This window comes from Moschus berezovskii, chromosome 24 (assembly GCF_049115385.1).
Source record: "Moschus berezovskii isolate FMDL1 chromosome 24, NW_MosBer_1.0, whole genome shotgun sequence".
NCBI lineage: Eukaryota > Metazoa > Chordata > Mammalia > Artiodactyla > Moschidae > Moschus > Moschus berezovskii.
In genome coordinates, this window is record NC_142483.1 from 16,096,401 (window position 1) to 16,115,215 (window position 18,815).

The 18,815-nt window shown below is 38.4% G+C and overlaps 1 protein-coding gene across 3 annotated transcripts in view; it reads left to right on the forward strand.

Moving 5' to 3' along the window:
• The window catches only part of CCDC66 (coiled-coil domain containing 66), a 54,022-nt gene that overhangs the window by 24,643 nt on the left and 10,564 nt on the right, over positions 1-18,815 (forward strand). For all 3 annotated transcript variants that reach the window (XM_055414113.2, XM_055414112.2, XM_088831645.1), the window contains 10 exons: positions 6,044-6,175; positions 6,570-6,820; positions 7,120-7,204; positions 8,045-8,206; positions 9,451-9,595; positions 10,046-10,186; positions 16,147-16,643; positions 17,535-17,575; positions 18,176-18,414; positions 18,674-18,792. In XM_055414113.2, coding sequence (XP_055270088.2) covers positions 6,044-6,175; positions 6,570-6,820; positions 7,120-7,204; positions 8,045-8,206; positions 9,451-9,595; positions 10,046-10,186; positions 16,147-16,643; positions 17,535-17,575; positions 18,176-18,414; positions 18,674-18,792 — 1,812 coding nt within the window. The remainder of the gene's footprint in view (positions 1-6,043; positions 6,176-6,569; positions 6,821-7,119; positions 7,205-8,044; positions 8,207-9,450; positions 9,596-10,045; positions 10,187-16,146; positions 16,644-17,534; positions 17,576-18,175; positions 18,415-18,673; positions 18,793-18,815) is intronic.

The following is an 18,815-nucleotide window of genomic DNA, read 5'->3' on the forward strand; positions in this document are numbered from 1 at the left end:
CGACTCTGTGTGACCCCATAGATGGAAGCCCATCAGGCTCCCCCGTCCCTGGGATTCTCCAGGCAAGAACACTGGAGTGGGTTGCCATTTCCTTCTCCAATGTGTGAAAGTGGAAAGTGAAAAGTGAAAGTGAAGTCGCTCAGTCGTGTCCGACCCTTAGCGACCCCACGGACTGCAGCCTACCAGGCTCCTCCATCCATGGGATTTTCTAGGCAATAGTACTGGAGTGGCTTGCCATTGCCTTCTCCGGGAATTAAGCTAGGTATCAGTAATAAATGATAATAAGAAAATTTACAAATGTTTGATATTTAAGCAATGTTCTTCTAAATGAAAGAAGGAAAAACTCACAGAAAATGTTTTGAGCTGAGTGATAATGAAAATGTCATTTGTGAAAACATATGAACTTCCTGTACTTACAGGGAAATTTATAGGCTTAAATGCATTTCTTGGGAAAGAAGACTGAAAGCAAAACATCAGTGATCTAAGTATTCATTTGAAGAAGTTAGAGAAAGAAGTGAATCAGTTAAACCCAAAGAAAGGAGAAGGAAGGAAGGAAATTCTATAGGCCTGTTTCGGAGGATTCTAAAGTAACTGAAGTTCAGAGTGCTCCCCCCGCCCCTTAGCTCTTAGTCGTGCTGCTCTTCCTCCTGAAAAATCTGGTTCTTTCTAGCTCAGTGTCCTGAAACTACCCACCATCCAGAAGAATGCCTTTTATGCCTACTGAGTAGACAAGATGAGTAGGTGAACAGAAGTGTCTAAAGTAAGAGGCTCCTGGTGTCTGGACTTGGAATCATGCACTGACAATAAGCAGGACTCTTCTGGCAAAGTCACCGCTGATCATTCTTTCCCAGACGTGCTTTAAGGAGAGAATTAAATGAAGCAGCACTGGGTGTGTCTAGGTGACCATTTGGAAACTACTTTCAATTCTGATATACCTGCCGTTCATATAGCATTTATTTTAGTAAGACTAACATTTTTCTAACTTGAAGGTAGCAAAAAATTTACTTTAGGAACTGTTTGTGGGGAAGTGTGTATAGAGTACCTATGAAAATGAGTTTTCATTCAAGGCTTTCAGTTAAGAACAGGCTCAAAATAGGTGTTTTAAAAAGGAGTTTTTATGTAGGGGAAGGAAGGGAAATCTCAGGTCATTAATGTGAAGGAAAGAAATTGAAAAAGTGGATGAGCCTAGAAAAAGAAGTTTCTTTCCTTAGATATATGGAAGAATTAACAGAAGGGAGGTGCTAGATAATGATCAGAACACATTTGTTACACACTGTGTCTTGTATTTTACATTTATCTGCCTTACTCAATTTCAACTAAAATGAGCTCAGTAATTGTGAGACTTTAGGACCTCCCTTGTGGTCTAGTGGTTAAGAATCTGCCTGCCAGTGCAGGAGACAGGGGTTTGATCCCTGGTCTGGGTAGATTTCATGTGCTGCAAAGCAGCTAAGCCTGCAGGCCATAATTACTGAAGCCTGTGTGCCCAGAGCCTATGCTCCGCAGCAAGAGAAGCCACTGCAGTGAGAAGCCTGTGCACCACAATGAAGAGTAGGCCTCACTTGCCATAACTAAAGAAAGCCTGCGTGCAGCAGCAAAGACTCAGTGTAGCTATAACTATATAAATTAAAAAAAAGATTTCATTTACCTACCACCTCTCCCATTCCCCAGATCTTTATACTTTCATTCTTCTACCTGAATGCACATTGGGGAAAAGTTGCAAAAAAGAAAGTAATAAAGAGTTTTCTACTCAGTTGAAGAAGTGAAATGACTTAATTAGTTGGCAAGCAAGTCAATGGTAATGACTTTGTAAGACATCCTTGAGTAAGACATTGAAGACTGAATTAGAAGAACTGATTATTAAATCTTCTACAGGCTTTAAATATAAGACATATATATGAAACGCTCAGTGAGGATTTTAAGAATTTTCAAAGGTATTTTGACTTGTGTCTTATTTTTGAATAATTTGAGACATCACCAAAATTTGAAACCAAATCTAGTTACATCAGGCTTAAGAAACAGATTATCAGATTCTATGATGATTCATGCCATTTGTTGTGAATTTTTTTGTTTTGTTTTTGTTTTCTTGGCCACTTTGCTCTGCTTGTGGGATCTTAGGTCCTTGACCAGGGATTGAACCTGCTCCCTTGGCAGTGAAAGCGTGGAGTCCTAACCACTGGACCACCCTGTGGATTTTTTAAAAAGAGTTCAAAGGGTCCTTCCCCCCACCCCAACTTTGATCTCTAAAATAACATTTCTAAAAATAGAATTGTTAAATCACTTACCTGAAGATAAAGCTCCTTTTGAGTAGTTTTTTTAGACTTAAATAAATAGGATGGTTTTTTTCTGTTTAAAAATGTGTGGGAGCATCTGAGATACTAAGAGTTTTCCTTTTTGTTTAAGTATTTCCTTTGATCAAGCCACTTGGTTGTAAACTTTGAGCTTTGCCATTATTTCTGATTAAAATATGGACAGAAAGTAATATTGTAAGGTATATCTCCATTATGTTATTCTGTCAAACTATTTTTAAAATTATATCCTGTAGTTATGTCATGTAACAGAATGTTTCATTGCATAACTTGCCTTTCAAGACAGTTTGAATAGAATATATCCTTTTCTTTTTTGTTAAAGCATAGTAAACTCTCCTAGGTTAAACAATAAACTTTTATGCTGCTGTTTTTTGTTTTTGTTTTTTCATAAAATTCAGGGACTTATTCTGGACACAATGTATTTTTCTTATTGAAGTATCATAGATCTTGATAGAGCTGTCACAGCAGAAATGTGGGGGGGAAATATACTGAGAGACATTATGATTCAAAAGAGAAAGCAGCTGGCTCTGTTTTATCCTCCTGACTCTTGGTCCAAAAGCAGTGTTTTTGTATTCTGAAGCCAGGTGTAAACAGTAGTCATCTATTCAGATTATTAGTAATTTCCTTTCAAAGTAAATGAAACTATATTAGGCTAGAAATTTTAAAATCTGTAGTTGTTTTGGAGAATTTTCTATTTTCATTAGAAATTTAGAGTTTTCATTAGAAACTTTACTTTCCTCTTAGTTACATCCTTCTGCTAGTATGTGTTAAAAATATCATTCTGAAAAATTGACTTGTATTGCCTTTTAGTTGCTAAGTCGTGTCCAACTCTTCAACACCACGGACTGTCGCATATCACATTCCTCTGTCCTCTACTATCTCTTGGAGTTTGCTCAAATTCGTGTCCGTTGAATTGGTGATAATAACTAACCATCTTACCCTCTGTTTCCCCCTTCTCCGTTTGCCTTCACTCTTTCCCAGCATCAGGATCTTTTGCAGTGCATTGGCTCTTGGCATCAGGTGACCGAAGTATTGGAACTTCAGCTTTAGCAATGGTTCTTCCAGTGAATATTGAGGATTGATATCTTTTAAGATTAACTGGTTTGATCTCCTTGCAGACTCTCAAGGGTCTTCTTCAGCACCACAGTAGGATAGCATCAGTTCTCTGGCGCTCAGCCTTCTTTATGGTCCAATTCTCACATCCGTACATGACTACTGGAAAAGCCATAACTTTGACTATACAGACCTTTGTCAGCAAAGTGATGTCTCTGTTTTTTAATACACTGTCTAGGTTTTGTCATAGCTTTCCTTCCAAGGAGCAAGCTTCTTTTCAATTTCATGGCTGCAGTTAATGTCTGCAGTGATTTTGGAGCCCAAGAAAATAAAATCTGCCACTGTTTCCACTTTTTCCCTATTTGCCATGAAGTGATAGAATTGGATGCCATAATGTTAGTTTTTTTAATGATGAGTTTCAAGCTAGCTTTTTCACTCACCTCTTTCACCCTCATCAAGAGGCTGTTTAGTTTCTCTTCACTTTCTGCCATTAGTGTAGTATCATCTGTATATCTGAAGTTGTTGATACTTCTCCCGGAAGTCTTGATTCCAGCCAGTGATTCATCCAACCTGGCATTTTGTGTGATGTATTCTGCATAGAAGTTAAATAAGCAGAGTGACAATATACAGCCTTGACATACTCCTTTTCCATGTTGGACCAGTCTGTTGCCCAGTCTGGTTCTAACTCTTGTGTGTTGACCTGCATACAGGTTTCTCAGGATACAGGTAAGGTGGTCTGGTACTTCCATCTCTTTAAGAATTTTCCATAGTTTGCTGTGATCCACACAAAGCTTTAGTGTAGTCAATGAAGCAGAAGTAGATATTTTTCTGGAATTCTCTTGCTTTCTCCATGATCCAACAAATGTTGGCAATTTGATCTCTGGTTCCTCTGCTCTTCAAAACCCAGCTTGTACTTCTGGAATTTCTCTAGCTTGAAAGATTTTCTGTAGCATAACTTTGCTAGCATGTGAAATGAGCATAGTTGTACAGTAGTTTGAACATTCATTGGCATTGCCTTTCTTTGGAATTGGAATGAAAACTGACCTTTTCCAGCCCTTTGACCACTACTGAGTTTTCCAAATTTGCCGACAAACTGAGTGGAGCACTATAACAGCATCATTTTCTAGGGTTTACAAAAGCTCAGCTAGAATGCCATCACTTCCTTTAGCTTTGTTCGTAGTAATACTTCCTAAGGATCACTTGACCTTACATTGCAGAATGTCCTGTTCTAGGTGAGTGACCATACCATCGTGGTTATCTGGGTCATTAAGATTTTTCTTGTATAGTTGCCACCTCTCCTTAATCTCTTCTCCTTTTAGGTCCATACCGTTTTTGTCCTTTATCATGCCTATCCTTGCATGAGATGTTCCCTTGATATCGCCAACTTTCTTGAAGTGATCTCTAGTCTTTCCCATTCTGTTGTTTTCCTCCATTTCTTTACATTGTTCATTTTAGAAGGCCTTCTTATCACTCCTTCCTATTCTCTGGGACTCTGCATTCAGTTGGGTATAATTTTCTCTTTCTCTTTGGCCTTTCCCTTCTCTTTTTTCCTCAGCTATTTGTAAATCCTCCTCAAACAGCACTTTGCCTTCTTGTGTTTCTTTTCCATTGTGATGGTTTTGATCATATCCTTCTGTACAGTGGATGGATCATAACCTCCATCCACAGTTCTTTAAGCACTCTAACAGATCTAATCCCTTGAATCTATTCCTCACTTCCACTATGTAATCATAAGGGATTTGACTTAGGTCATACCTGAATGGCTTCGTGATTTTCCCTACTTTCTTCAATTTGAGCCTGAATTTTGCAAAGGAGCTAATGGAATGAGCCACAGTCAGCTCCACGTCTTGTTTTTGTTGTCTATATAAAGCTTCTTTCTTTGGCTGTAAAGAACATAATCATTCTGATTTTAATGTTGACCACTTGGTGATGTCCACATGTAGAGTTGTCTCTTCTGTTGCTGAAAAAAGGATGTTTGTGATGACCCGCATGTTCTCTTGACAAAACTCTATTACCCTTTGCTGTGCTTTGCTTTGTACTCCAAGGCCAAACTTGCGTTTATTCCAGGTATCTCTTCCTGCTTTTGCGTTCCAATCCCCTGTGATGAAAAGGACATCTGGTTTTGGTATTAGTTCTAGAAGGTGTTGGAGGTCTTCTTAGATTTGGTCAACTTTAGCTTCTTCAACATCAGTGGTTGAGGCTTCGACTTGGATTACTATGATGTTGAATTATTTGCCTTAGAAACGAACTGAGATTATTCTGTTGTTTTTGAGATTGCGCCCAAGTACTGTCCCCCTGGTGGCTCAGATGGTAAAGCGGCTGCCTGCAATGCGGGATACCCGGGTTTAATCCCTGGGTTGAGAAGATCCCCTGGAGAAGAAAATGGCAACCCACTCCAGTATTCTTGCCTGGGAAATTCCATGGACTGAGGAGCCTGGTGGGCTACAGTCTATGGGGTCGCCAAGAGTCGGACACGACTGAGCAGCTTCACTTCACTGCATTTCAGACTCTTGTTGACTATGAGGGCTTCTTGTATACTTGAGTTTTTTTGTTTAAAATTATTGCGTCTCTTAGAAATAAATACCACATTAAATCTATATAAATTCTTTGGAAAGATTTGTAAAAGGTAAAGTGATTAGGAAAAGAAATGTAAACTTTTAATAGTATTGATGACTGTTGTTTAGGAAGCAGTACTGCTGGAGCACCCTTTCAGTGCTGTGAAACAAGAACAGCAGAGAAAGTGGATTGAAGAGTTGAACAAGCAAATAGAAGATGACCGGCAAAAAAAAGCTGAGGAGAAAATTATATCCTCAATGGTAATTTATAAAGTTTCATGAGTATACAGGGAAAAAAAATTAAACATCTTTAATCATAAACTTAAAAGTATCCTAAAACTGCATGACAAGACGAGAATATTTAAATTATTCCACATTTGCTCTTGTGAACATTTTTTGAATGAATTTAGTAAGTGCGATTTTGCATAGTTTCTTGTAACTTGTTAGACATTTCCTGATTCTTTGAGTTTTTCGTATTCTCTAAGCTTAGCTATTTCAGTGTATGTGGAATCAATACAGAAGGCAGTTTTGTTAATTTTCATGATGCCTGTTTTGCTGTGTGGTGACTTTTAGAAATTGTGTTATTTGTCATTTGGGATTTTAAATGTAAGAAGAGTTATTAAAGTTCTTAGCAGTTGTTGTTTATCGTGATTAGGGTGAGGAACATGACAGATGGGCGATGCACTTTGATTCCTTGAAGAACTGTCCTGGTTCTCAGTCTCGACCATCCTCTCAGTCAGTGCAGAAACAGCCAGAGTACTTCTGCGTCTCTCCAGACACTCAGGAGCTGGCTGATATCAGCAGTCTTTATACACCTACGGTTGGAAGCCAGATTGAACCTTCAGAGGAGGAACCTACAGTGAAACCTGTTAGAGATACGGCTGTGGCAAACATTCAGAAAACGAAGTAAGTTCATTCTTCAGTATTTATTGATGTTTAAGAAAGTCTGTGTGCTTTTTTTTTAGGGCTGTTGTTTGTTTATATCTTAACTGTTTTCAGTTTCCTATTTATGTTTATAGTAGAAATGACTCAGTAGAGCTCCCTTGCCTTCCCACTTGCATCTCTTTCAGGTATCCTATATTAATCTACTTCCTGCCTATCAAAAAAAAAAAGTAGAAATGATGTATTTCAAACAAAAATGAGTTTAGTACTTTGTTAAACCCACCATTGTGGATTTTAGGTAGCTAATATGTCTATCTTGCCAGCTTTCTCCGTTCTATGACTGCTCTTTTGGACCCAGCTCAGATTGAGGAACGAGACAGGAGGCGACAGAAGCAGTTAGAACATCAGGTATTGCATTGTAAAATGTTGTTCTTTGCCTTAATAGTAGTCATGGCCTAGATACCTAAGTGAATGGAAATTAAAATTTTGCTATAAATTTACAGCACAAGCCTTGTACAATCCTGTGATTACATCTAATCCCTTCCCTAACTGGCATTATATTAGAATTATACTCATGCTGAGAACTAGATAGTATCACGTATTACAGCCACCTGCCTTCCAAGAGAGAAGGTCTTTAATGCATAGGTTTTGTATCGGAAATGATACTGAATCTGTTGAAGTTAGTATTAAGTTGTTTTGTTTTTTTTTTTGTCCCCTCCAGTTCTGAATTCTGTTCAGGGTGAGAATTAGGTCTTTGAAAGGGAAATATATATAAGGGATTGAGGTAAAATTATGATTAAGAAATCTAGCAGATAATATAAGAAAGGAAACTAAGATTAAAATTCTACCCTAATTTTAGTCTAATACTAAAGGGACTTGAATGTCTAATAATTCTTTAAAACGTCTACTGTGTGAAGAATTTGGCTTAGTTCATGTACTTAACAGTCAATTAAATGAACACACATTTATAGAGCATCTGCTATTTTTACCAGGATGTTAAACATTGAGATTCTTTCCTCAGTTGGTTTTCTCTTAGTTCTAAGAGCCCTCCTGGGGTTAAAGAAAAGGCATGTAGAACTTGACAGGTGGGAGATGGGGAAAACCTGACATTCTAATTTAACTCAACATTAAATTAACTTGACATACATACTACCTTCTCTGTACTGATGAACATTTTGAAACACCAGAAAAATGCTGTGTAAATTTTTTAAATTTATGACAGTGATTTATGTTACTGTTTACGAGTAGAAAGCTATCACTGCTCAGGTAGAAGAGAAGCGCAAGAAAAAGCAGCTCGAAGAAGAGCAGAGAAAGAAGGAGGAACAGGAGGAGGAGCGTCGCTTGGCCCGGGAACGAGAAGAGATGCAGAAGCAGTATGAAGAAGACATACTTAAGCAAAAACAAAAGGAAGTAGGTTATCTGTATCCTGACTGTGACATTTTAAAGTAAAAGTGGGTTTGTTTTTAAAGAAAAAATAACCAGAATATTTGCATGTATTTTGAAACAGTGAAGCTGTATATGGAAATATCAAAGCTTTGTATAAAGAAGGTTTTGTAAGTAGGAAGAAAGCTGGAGCTTTTATTTTTTCAAAAGATTTTTTTCACAGATGCTATTTTTTTCTCTCCTCTGAGGAGAGGGGAGGTCAAGATGAGTTATTACAACATAAAACAAAAATTTTCCATATGCTTAATTTTGAAGAGTTTCCTAAGCAATGATTATTAATAAATTTCTAGATATGTTAAGAGAAGTGATTGGGCTTTCTGTCTGTATTCATTTGTGAACAGGAGCATTTACTTGCAGAATGACTGGCTGGGATTGATCATAGATTCTGTTGCTATGTTAGAGGATTCCTCTGTGCTAATTAAAGATCTGTTAAAAAGAGTAGGAGAACCTCTGTAGCAAGTGGTACAGACTGCATAGGTATGGTGATATCAAGTGCTGTGTTTGACTGGACCTGACAAAGAGCAGGTTATACAGTGACTTTTGATTGCCAGAGGTTCATTAGATTTACAGAATAGACAATACAGCACTTGCCCTGGAGCTGGGAGGTGGTGTGGTGGCATCGAGAGCTTGCCTTTTCTTGCCAGTTCCTGCTTGCAACCTTTGCTTCAGAATTAGCTGATGAATGTACAGATGGTTTTAGGTTCTGATTTGGATACATAGAATATGCTGAGCCAACTAAATCTATGAAATAACTTCGTACATGAAAAAAGAATGTTATTTGCTTGAATTGTAAAAAATGACCATAAATCTTGAGTATTACTTCTTAATTATCTACTGGGTTGGCAAGAAAGTTTGTGATTTTTCGTAACGTGAAGAAACTCAAACTTTCTGGCCTCTCTAGTTTTCTTTTACCTTAATAAAATTATGGAGTTGACCATTGGTTTTAGAAGCTTTGGAAACTCTATTAGTATAGTCTTGAGTGGGTGAAAGCGTTTTTGTGTTTGTGGTCTAATACTGCTGTAGAAAAAGATACTAAAATGTGAGCTGCCAAAGGAAGGAACTTTGTTCCATGGGCTGCTCTACTCAGTTTCTTGAATAGTGCCTGGCATATAGTAGGAACTTAGGAGATTATTAATTATTACTGAGAGAATAGTCATGTCTGTACATGTTTGATTATTGTATTTAATAACTGTGCACTTCAACATTGACAGGAAATGATGATCCTACAGACGACTAAGCTGTTCCAGACGATGCAGAGAGCGCAGGAGCTGGCACAGAGAGTGAAGCAAGAACAGAGAATCCGCGAGTTGGCTCAAAAGGGACATGATACTTCTAGATTGATTCAAAATCTTGGCAGTAAGCACAACTAGAATTTTCTTTATAGTATTTTTTTAAGATTGAGAATAATTGCCTCTTTTTAATACCTTTAAACACTTGTTAACTAAATACTTTTTAAGGAATTTCAGACTTTGAACTAATGTAATTTTATAATGCTTATTTGGGAAATTGCGTTAAGAGTATAACTAAATAATGCTGTACTTTTCAGTATCTTTTCACATATACTTTCTTAACATTTCCCTCACAACAGGTAAAATGTATACTTTTGTACCCATTTGTACAGAGTTGTCCATTAAGTAATCTAAGTTCAGTAAGGGATAAAAATGCTGATAACTTTTTATAAGAAACTTTAGGCTAGCCCTTCTAAATTTTTATTGCAGTGTTTACACTACTTGATTAAGCTAAAAGTCTTGTGTGTATTTACTTGCTGCTGTATCATTTTATCAGATAACTTATTTCTCTTGCCAGTTGATACAATACAGGTGGAATATAATGCCTCTACTAACAACACTGCAAACTCAAGACATGGCGTGGACAAAGCAGGTGGTAAAATGAATACATGTACCAACTCTACAGCCTCTCCCAGGAAGGACACTGGTGTGCAGACAGGTATCAGTTGGTAAATTGTGATTTGGCTTAAAGTTTACTTAAAATCACAATTAAAATTAAGTTAAAGTTTAAAATTTAAAGGAATTTAAGGTTTTCAAGTAAGAGTTAGAAAATGAAGGTATCTCTTGGTTTTTAATTTAGCTATAGCAGCTTTATTAAGATATAATTTACATAGCATTAAATCAACCCTTTAAAGGATACAGTTCAGTGTTTTTTAAAAGATACAATTCAGTTTTTATATTCAGAGTTGTACAGCCATCACCACAGTTATTTTTTAGAACATTTTTACCACTCCAAAAGAAACGCTGCACCCATCAACAGTCATTCTCCATTTCCTCCTTCCTCTCTACTCCTGGGCTACCATCAGACTACTTTCTGTCTCTAGATTCGTCTGTTCTGGACATGCCATATGATTGAAATATTTTCTGTCTGGACTCTTTCACTTAGCATGTTTTAAGGTTCATCTGTATTACATATGACAGTAAGTGCTTCATTCTTTTTTATCACTGAGCAGTTTTCCATTTTATGCATATACCACCGTATTTTGTTTTTGTTCCTCCATCAGTTGAGGACGTTTGCTTCCACTTTTTGGCTATTAGAAATACGCTGCTGTGAGCATTACTGTACAAATTTTTGTGTAGACATAAATTTTCAGTCTCTTGGGGGAGAAGAGTAGCATTGCAAAGTCATAGAGTAACTGTATGTTTAAAGGGAACCCTCTTACACTGTTGGTGGGAATGCAAACTAGTACAGCCACTATGGAGAACAGTGTGGAGATTCCTCAGAAAACTGGAAATAGAACTGCCATATGATCCAGCAATCGCACTCCTGGGCATACACACCGAGGAAACCAGAATTGAAAGAGACACATGTACTCCAGTGTTCATCGCAGCACTGTTTATAATAGTCAGGACATGGAAGCAACCTAGATGTCCATCTGCAGATGAATGGATAAGAAAGCTTTGGTACATATACACAATGGAGTATTTTTCAGCCATCAAAAAGAATGCATTCGAGTCAGTTTTAATGAGGTGGATGAAATTGGAGCCAATTATACAGAGTGAAGTAAGCCAGAAAGAAAAACATCAATACAGTATACTAACGCATATATATGGAATTTAGAAAGATGGTAACCTGAACCCTGTATACGAGACAGCAAAAGAGACATAGGCATAGAGAACAGTCTTTGGGACTCTGTGGGAGAGGGTGAAGGTGGGATGACTGGGGAGAACAGCATTGTAGCATGTATATTATAAGTGACCAGTCCAGGTGACCAGCATGATACAGGATGCTTGGGGCTGGTGCATGGGGATGACATGGAGGGAGGATATGGGGAGGAGGGAGGTGGGAGGGGGGTTCGGGAGGGAGAGCACATGTACACCCGGGGCAGATTCATGTCAATGTATGGCAAAACCAACCAATATATTAATGTAAGGTAATTTGCCTCCAATAAAATAAATTAAAAAAAATAAAAATAAAAAAAATAAAGTTTTAAAGAACTAAACTGTCTTCCAAAGCAGCCATACCATTTTACATTCCCACCAATGATGTATGAAGGTTCCAGTTTCTTTATATCCTCACTTGTACTAATTCTCATGGTTGTAAAGTGCTCTCTCATCATGACTGCTGATTGACATTAAGCATCTTTTCATGTGCTTCTTTTAAATTTTTACATAAGTAATTAAGTAATACCCATGTTGCGTGTCATTATCATAGGCTTACTATGAATCCTTTCAGCCTTCCACCTATATGTCCAGGAAATTTCTTTTTTAAAGTAATTAAAAAAAAACTTCCAGTAACTTTTTATCTTGTTTTAAAATGTAAAATTGAGATATAATTGACACATAGCATTAGTTTCAGGTATATACCGTAATGTTTATACTGTCAGTAGCACAGGCTGGGGCTCCAAACAAGTGTAAAGCTCTTTTCTGGGAGATAGCAGCAGGCTGCAGTGAGGCAGAGGTAACTGTGAGATGGGTCGCTGTGAGAAACCCAGCAGGGCTCTGGGTGTGTGCAGACCTCAGGCCTGCCCCTAGACCTTTTTCATGGAAAGATGAGAGTGTGTGTGTTTCAGTTTTGTTTCTCCAGTGCTCTGTGGTTGGTAACCTGGCGGTAATTGTCTCTTCAGTTGTTTTAGTCTCATGAGACCTGGAACACAAGCCCCATTGGTTACAGTCCTGTGGGACCTGCAAGCAGAAGCCCTTGGCCCCTAGAACCAGGTGTAGAGGTGTCCCCTGGTGGCACCTGCAAAACTTGGGGCACCATACAGGCGTATAAACTTTTTGGAAAACACTTCCTTGCTGGCGTTAAGGCAGAGGAAAAATGCAAAGAATATATCTAATGACCTCCATTCCCTGAGAGCTTATCCATAGGCCCCTCGATGTGTGCCAAACTCAAGCCTTTCCTAGGGATCTTCTTCAGAAAGACCGGTGGTTTGTTTCAGCCTGCTGTTTATGCAGTGTCCTTGGGGTTGATACTCTGTCAAGAGCTATTTCTTTGATTGTTACAGTTTCATGGGACCCAAGAATAAGGCCATGGGACCCTGGCCTCCAGAGCCAGTCTGTCAGGGGGCAGCCACTGGGCAACAGCTGCAGAAACCAGGGCACCAGTTACTCGCAGAAGTTCTCTGCCAGGAGATACTGGCTCTCTGGCCTGGGGTAAAGGGAGAGGGTGAAGATGGCGTGCACCAGCTAGAACAAGACGGAGGGAGAGTGCTAAGATGCCTCCTGCCACTCCCCTGGAGGCTTGGGAGTGTGATAGGGCAAGGGCAGCAAGGTGGAAATAACAGGCCTAGTGTTGTTTTTTTTTTTTAAATAAAAAGATGATGCCCACCAGCCTCTTTCCACACTCCCACTATAAGAGTATTCCAGCAAGCCCGTAGATTTTTTTGTTATATGCCTACCCCTTGGGCCAATGCTTCAACTAATTTTTTCTTTCAGCCTAATTGTAAATGAGCTTCCTTCATATCAGTGTGATTGGCTGCCTCTGCACTGGGCCCAGGGGTAGGTGACCCTTGAAGAGCTCTTTTTCCCTTCTGCTGTAGCTTTGAGTCTAGTTTTGGTTTTCATGTTAGATGTTTTGGGGCATTATCTATTCTGTGCATATCTTAAAAGTGGGGGTGCTCAATGTGGGGTTCAGACCCTTTGCTCCTTGGAGGAAAGCTCTTGAGTCTTGAGTTCCCTCCCAGTTGTGGGTTGGAGCACAGAGACAGGGTTTATAGCTTGACTGTGGCTCAGCCTCTCTCACCTGCTTTGATGGTGGGGCTTTCTCATTTGGCCAGTATGTAGGGGCCACCCAGCCAGTTTTTTAGACTTTTTTGTTTTCTTTTAAGAGGAAATTGTTCCATATGTATGTGTAGGTTCAGTGTGTCCATCGGAGGTGAGTTCAGTATCTTCATAGGTCACCACCTTGAACTAGAGCCCTTCACTTTTTAAACTAATTACCAGTAGACCCTGCTATCAACTATTTGTGGTCTTGGTAACTTAGACAAAAAACAATTTGGCTTGCCATTAAGTAGGGGATAATATTCCTCTGGAAATAGGAGTTGGCTGGAACTGTCTTACAGAAATCTGTTCTCTACATAACACTGTTTTCTGCCAGTTAATCTTAGATCTTTCTTCAGTATAACATGAGATTACCCACATCCTATGACAGGAAAGTAGAAGGGAATTTGAAAAAGGAAGAGAGGGTTAAAGCAACCTGCTTAGTTATCTGAAATCATCCTGCTTATGAGCCTTTGGTATTTTTTTTTATAGTTAGCTCTTAGTGTGAAGAATCTGGTTTGGTCCCTTCTCTATGTCCAGAGTAATAATAAAGTTATATAAATCCTACACATCAACTAAAGTCAAACTAAGTTTTTAAGACCATGAAATTATGTATATTATCACTGGGTGACTCTGAGGGTGACTCATCAGGGTCCTCAAATGTAAGTAATTAAAGATGACTTATTTAGAAAGCGATTATTTTCAAAGGAGTGGATGTGAGGGAATACAGCAGTAATGCTTTGACTGGTGCTAGTAGCAACTAGAGTGTTATTGCAATCTAGAAGACAAGCATTGGATAGAGGTAACTTTGAGGGGAACGTGACCTTGGGAAAGGTAGTCAGCCTGAGGTTAGCTCATAGGGACTGAGACAGTGGAATACCCTGAATTCAGTCTTTTCCCTTCCTGTAATATGCATATGAACACTTGATAAAAACAGAAGCCCAAGGATCCAGAAAACCACTGATAAGGTTCTTAGCAATCAGCCTGAGAGCAGGGGAGAGAAGGGTGTAAATGGGTCTAAAGTGGCAAACGATATCCAGTATGAGAATGATGTGGGCTGGGCAGCCCTACTAGTAGGAATTAGTCCTGGGCAGCTCTAGCCTGGAATAACATATTTAGATTAATAAGTGGACTTTTTTTTTTTAATGGGCAATCCAGACCGCCTTTGCTTAGCTACTTATGAATTTAAAATTTCAATCATATGTGGGAAAATAGCCTTTGTAAGTTTGAGGCTACCAGCTGTTTTGACAGTAGAGCATATATATAATCTTGAACATTATATATAAAACTGTAAGGAAATTTCAGATGTCTTTTTTTCCAATGGTTAACTTTTCTTGTTTTCAAAATGGAAAAAAGTGAAAGGTTATATGCAGTTCAGGGATAGTCTGCTGGCATAGCATGATGGTCCATGAGACGAGACATTTAAAAAAATACAGGAAATGCACTATCAGTAGCAATCAGCATTTCCCTAAAAATTATAATCTTGAATTTCTAAGTGAAAAACAGGAAACTGGTTTGGAAGTTTGGTTTAAAAAATAATCTCTATTATGTGATGCTAAGAATGAATCATCTGAGATTCTGATATGTGCTATAGGTTGAATGACTCTTGAAGGCCTTATGCTAAATGAAATAAGCTGGAGTTGAGAGGAGGGGGCAGTTGTGCAGGGAGGCACAAATATTGCATATTAATAGTTTCACTGGTATAAGGAATCTAGGGTTGGATGAACAAATTCATGTATGGGTAGTAGAGTGGAGGTTGCTGGGGTTTGGGAAGGAGGTGGGATGGGGCGTTACTGCAAAGTGGGTGCAGGGTTTCTGCAGGAGGTGTTGATGGGTTCTGGAATTGTGTGGCCTCATGGGTGTGCTTGGTACCACTGAATTGTGCACTTAAAAAGGGTTTAATGAAAGATTTAGGGAAATTAGAACACTTGTACCTTATTGGTGGGAATGTAAAATGGTTCAGCTGCTATGGCAAATTGTGACACTGCCTCAGAAAATTTAAAATACAATTACTGTATGGTCTAGCAGTTCTACTTACAGGTGTATACCCAAAACAGCTACAAAAAGTGAGGTCTTGAATAGCCAAAGGTAGAGGCAACACAGGTGTCCCCTGACAGATGAATGAATAAAACTGTGGTATATGCACAATGGAATGTTATGGGGTATGTGTCTACAGACACACATACAATGGTGTATTACTCACACTTAAAAAGGGAGGAAATTCTGACCTGTGCTACAGCTTGGATGAACCTTGAGGATATTATGCTAACTAAGTCACAAAAAGACAAATACCTTAGATTCTGCTTGTGTTTATAGTGGTCAAAATCCCACGAGGTGGCAGGAAGGGGGAAGGAGTTGTTTAGTGGGTGGTATAGAGGTTTTTCTTAATTGGAATATAATTGCTTTACAATGTTGCATTAGCCTCTGCTATACAACAAGGTGAACGGGCAATATGTATGTAAGTATCTCCTCCCTCTTGAGCCTCCTTCCCACCTCGCCCACCCAACCCCTCTAGGTCAATACAGAATACTGAGCTGAACTCCCTGCTTTACAACAACTTTAGAATTTATTTTCAAAACAAAGTTTTTGAGGGCAATTTTAATACCTTTGAAAAATGGTTAAGATGGGTAAGTTTTGCATTATGTATATTTTACCACAATTTTAAGAAAAATTCATCACCTGAAACTTTTTTTTTAGATGACTTAAATATAGGGGTATTTACCAATACAGAATCACGCTGTGGATCAGTAACAGAGAGGGAAATTATAAATTGTTCATCTCCTGAGATTGCTGCAGAATTTAATGAACAGTTTAACACTAAGAATAACAAGCAAGAACTAGTATGTCAGATTAAAGGAGCCAACTTAGAAAAAGAAAACAGTTGGTATAATGACCAGTGTAATCAGACCACAAGAACAGAGAAGCAAACAAAACATATGAAGAAATGTCCTAAAAGGCCTGACTGGAACATAAATAAGCCACTCAGAAGGTATATTCCAGCTTCAGAAAAGTACCCTAAACAACTTCAAAAGCTGAGAGAAGAAAAAAGGGTAAGAAGGCAGATGGAACTGCTTCATTTGATTGAAAGAAATAATCCTGGACAAATCTCTCAAAATAGAGGCACTTCACCAGAAGTTCTTCATTCATCTCATCAAGAAACTGAACCAAGTTTCCGGCGGCAGCTAGTCAGAAAGGTAAAGGTGTTCTAAAAAATGTTTTTTAAAGTGCATCAAAGTTTTTAGAATGAGACTACAGTTCCTCACATGCATGTTTTGACAAGGCTTTTCTAGGTTTGAATAAGAGTTCTAGAAATTTGCTTTATTTTACACCAGGGGTCAGCAAACTGGCCCATGGGCAAAATATTGTATGTGCAAAAGCAGGCTGCAAATGTACTAACTGCTGCCTGCTATTGCACACGCAGTATTTTAGGAACACATCCATGCTCATTCTTTTGTCTGTGGCTAACTTCATGCTGCAAGTTTTATCCGAGTAATTGCAACAGATACCACATGGCTCACAAAGCTGAGTTTACCATCTGTCCTTTACAGAAAAAACTTACACTTAAACCCTGTATAGATTAATAGTATTCTTTATTCAAATACCCATTCAAAACTTTTGTTTATAATCTGTACATACAGAGCTTCCCAGGTGGCTCAGTGGTAAAGAATCCACCTGCCAATGCAGGAGACCTGGGTTCAGTCCCTGGGGTAGGAAGATCCCCTGGAGAAGGAAATGGCAACCCACTCCAGTATTCTTGCCTGGGAAATCCCATGGACAGAGGAGCCTGGCAGGCTAAGTCCATGAGGCTGCAAAAGAATCGGACACAACTTAAAGACTGAAACAACCATATTTGAATCAACGCTCTTTGAGAGAAATGTAATCCATATATCCAGATAATGGGCAAGGTCAGGAATGACTGGTTTGGTTTCTCCGACTGGAGAAATAACCTAGCCTATTACCTAGAATCTCTTGCTCAGATGATTGTTTGAGAAACCTTATAACAAGTAAACCACTACAATTATTTTTGGGGATATATGGAAATACTGTTATTTACTCCTTTCTTCATTTACCTATCCATCATATAGGAAGAAGAACCTCTGAGAACTAATTGTTTTAGCAGGGAAAGGTATGTTACGGTTTTCATTGCTACTTAGCACTTTCTATGTGATAGAAAGGTCAGCCTAAGCAGGAATGTGATATTTTCTATTAGCTCCAGATTTAAACAGTGTTGATTTTCCAGATGTCAACAGTGGAATAGACATTCTCCTTGGATTGAGAGGAGAGGGAAATGACTGGTTAGCAATGAGAAAATAACCAACGGGAAATTGAGAATCGTTAGATTTTGATTCTCTGCTTTTGGGTATGAACCATCTGGTTTAGAGTTGTCTCTGAATGTGGCTCTAATAGCAAGTTTACTTCAGGTGGCATAAGTTAAATTAGAGCCTAATGTTCATAATGTAAGTTTTCTCCTTGTTCTAGAGTGTGTCTGTATATGTATATCCTCAACAAGTAGTAATAACTCCCAAATTCCGTTTTGTTGGCCTGTTTTAGGAAAAATTATCATAAAACTCAAGCCTCTTATAATACTGTTCCATAAGATGTCATAAGTACATTTAGAATAAACCGAAATGTGATTTAAGGGTAGAAAATGCTTAATCTAAAATAAAGGACACACTATTTGATTAATGCTTCTTAAGTCCTTTATTGTGCTTTTGGGAAAATACAGGTCTCAGTCTCCAATTCTGGCAGTGAAAAGCAGAACGGAACAAACTCAGACACTAAAAAATAGTAATTATGAAAGAGAGAATCTGATCTCAGGACACACTCAAACAGAATTATCACCTGGGACTTCTGATCCGTTTCATTTTATTCCGTATGTCCGAACCAACGAGGTCTATTACCTGGATCCAGATGCACCATTGTCTAGGCCTGTAACCCAGGATTCTCAATACCAAAATGCACATGGTAAGTAAATGTATCTCCACCCTAAATTCAAAATCCAAATTAGTTTTTGAGTAAAACTAGTAAGTTTTACCCCAGGAGGGGTAGGATTTCACTCTTTTGGAGTCAACTATAAATTTTGTATTGAATATATATTACTTGAATATTAATTGGTGCTTTCCTAGGATATAAATTAATGAATCCCTAGAAAATTATAGCATAGGGCTATTTCATAATCAGAAATGTATTTGATTTTTGTCCTTTACATCCTGTCTCACCTCAGACCAAGAACAAGAGCTGTTTGCCTCTGACCATCTCAGGGACCCACTTCTTAATCCTAACTTGGTGAAAAACAGGGATCGACAACAAGCAATCCTTAAGGGGCTTTCAGATCTGAGACAGGTATGAGCCTTTTGAAAGTGTAG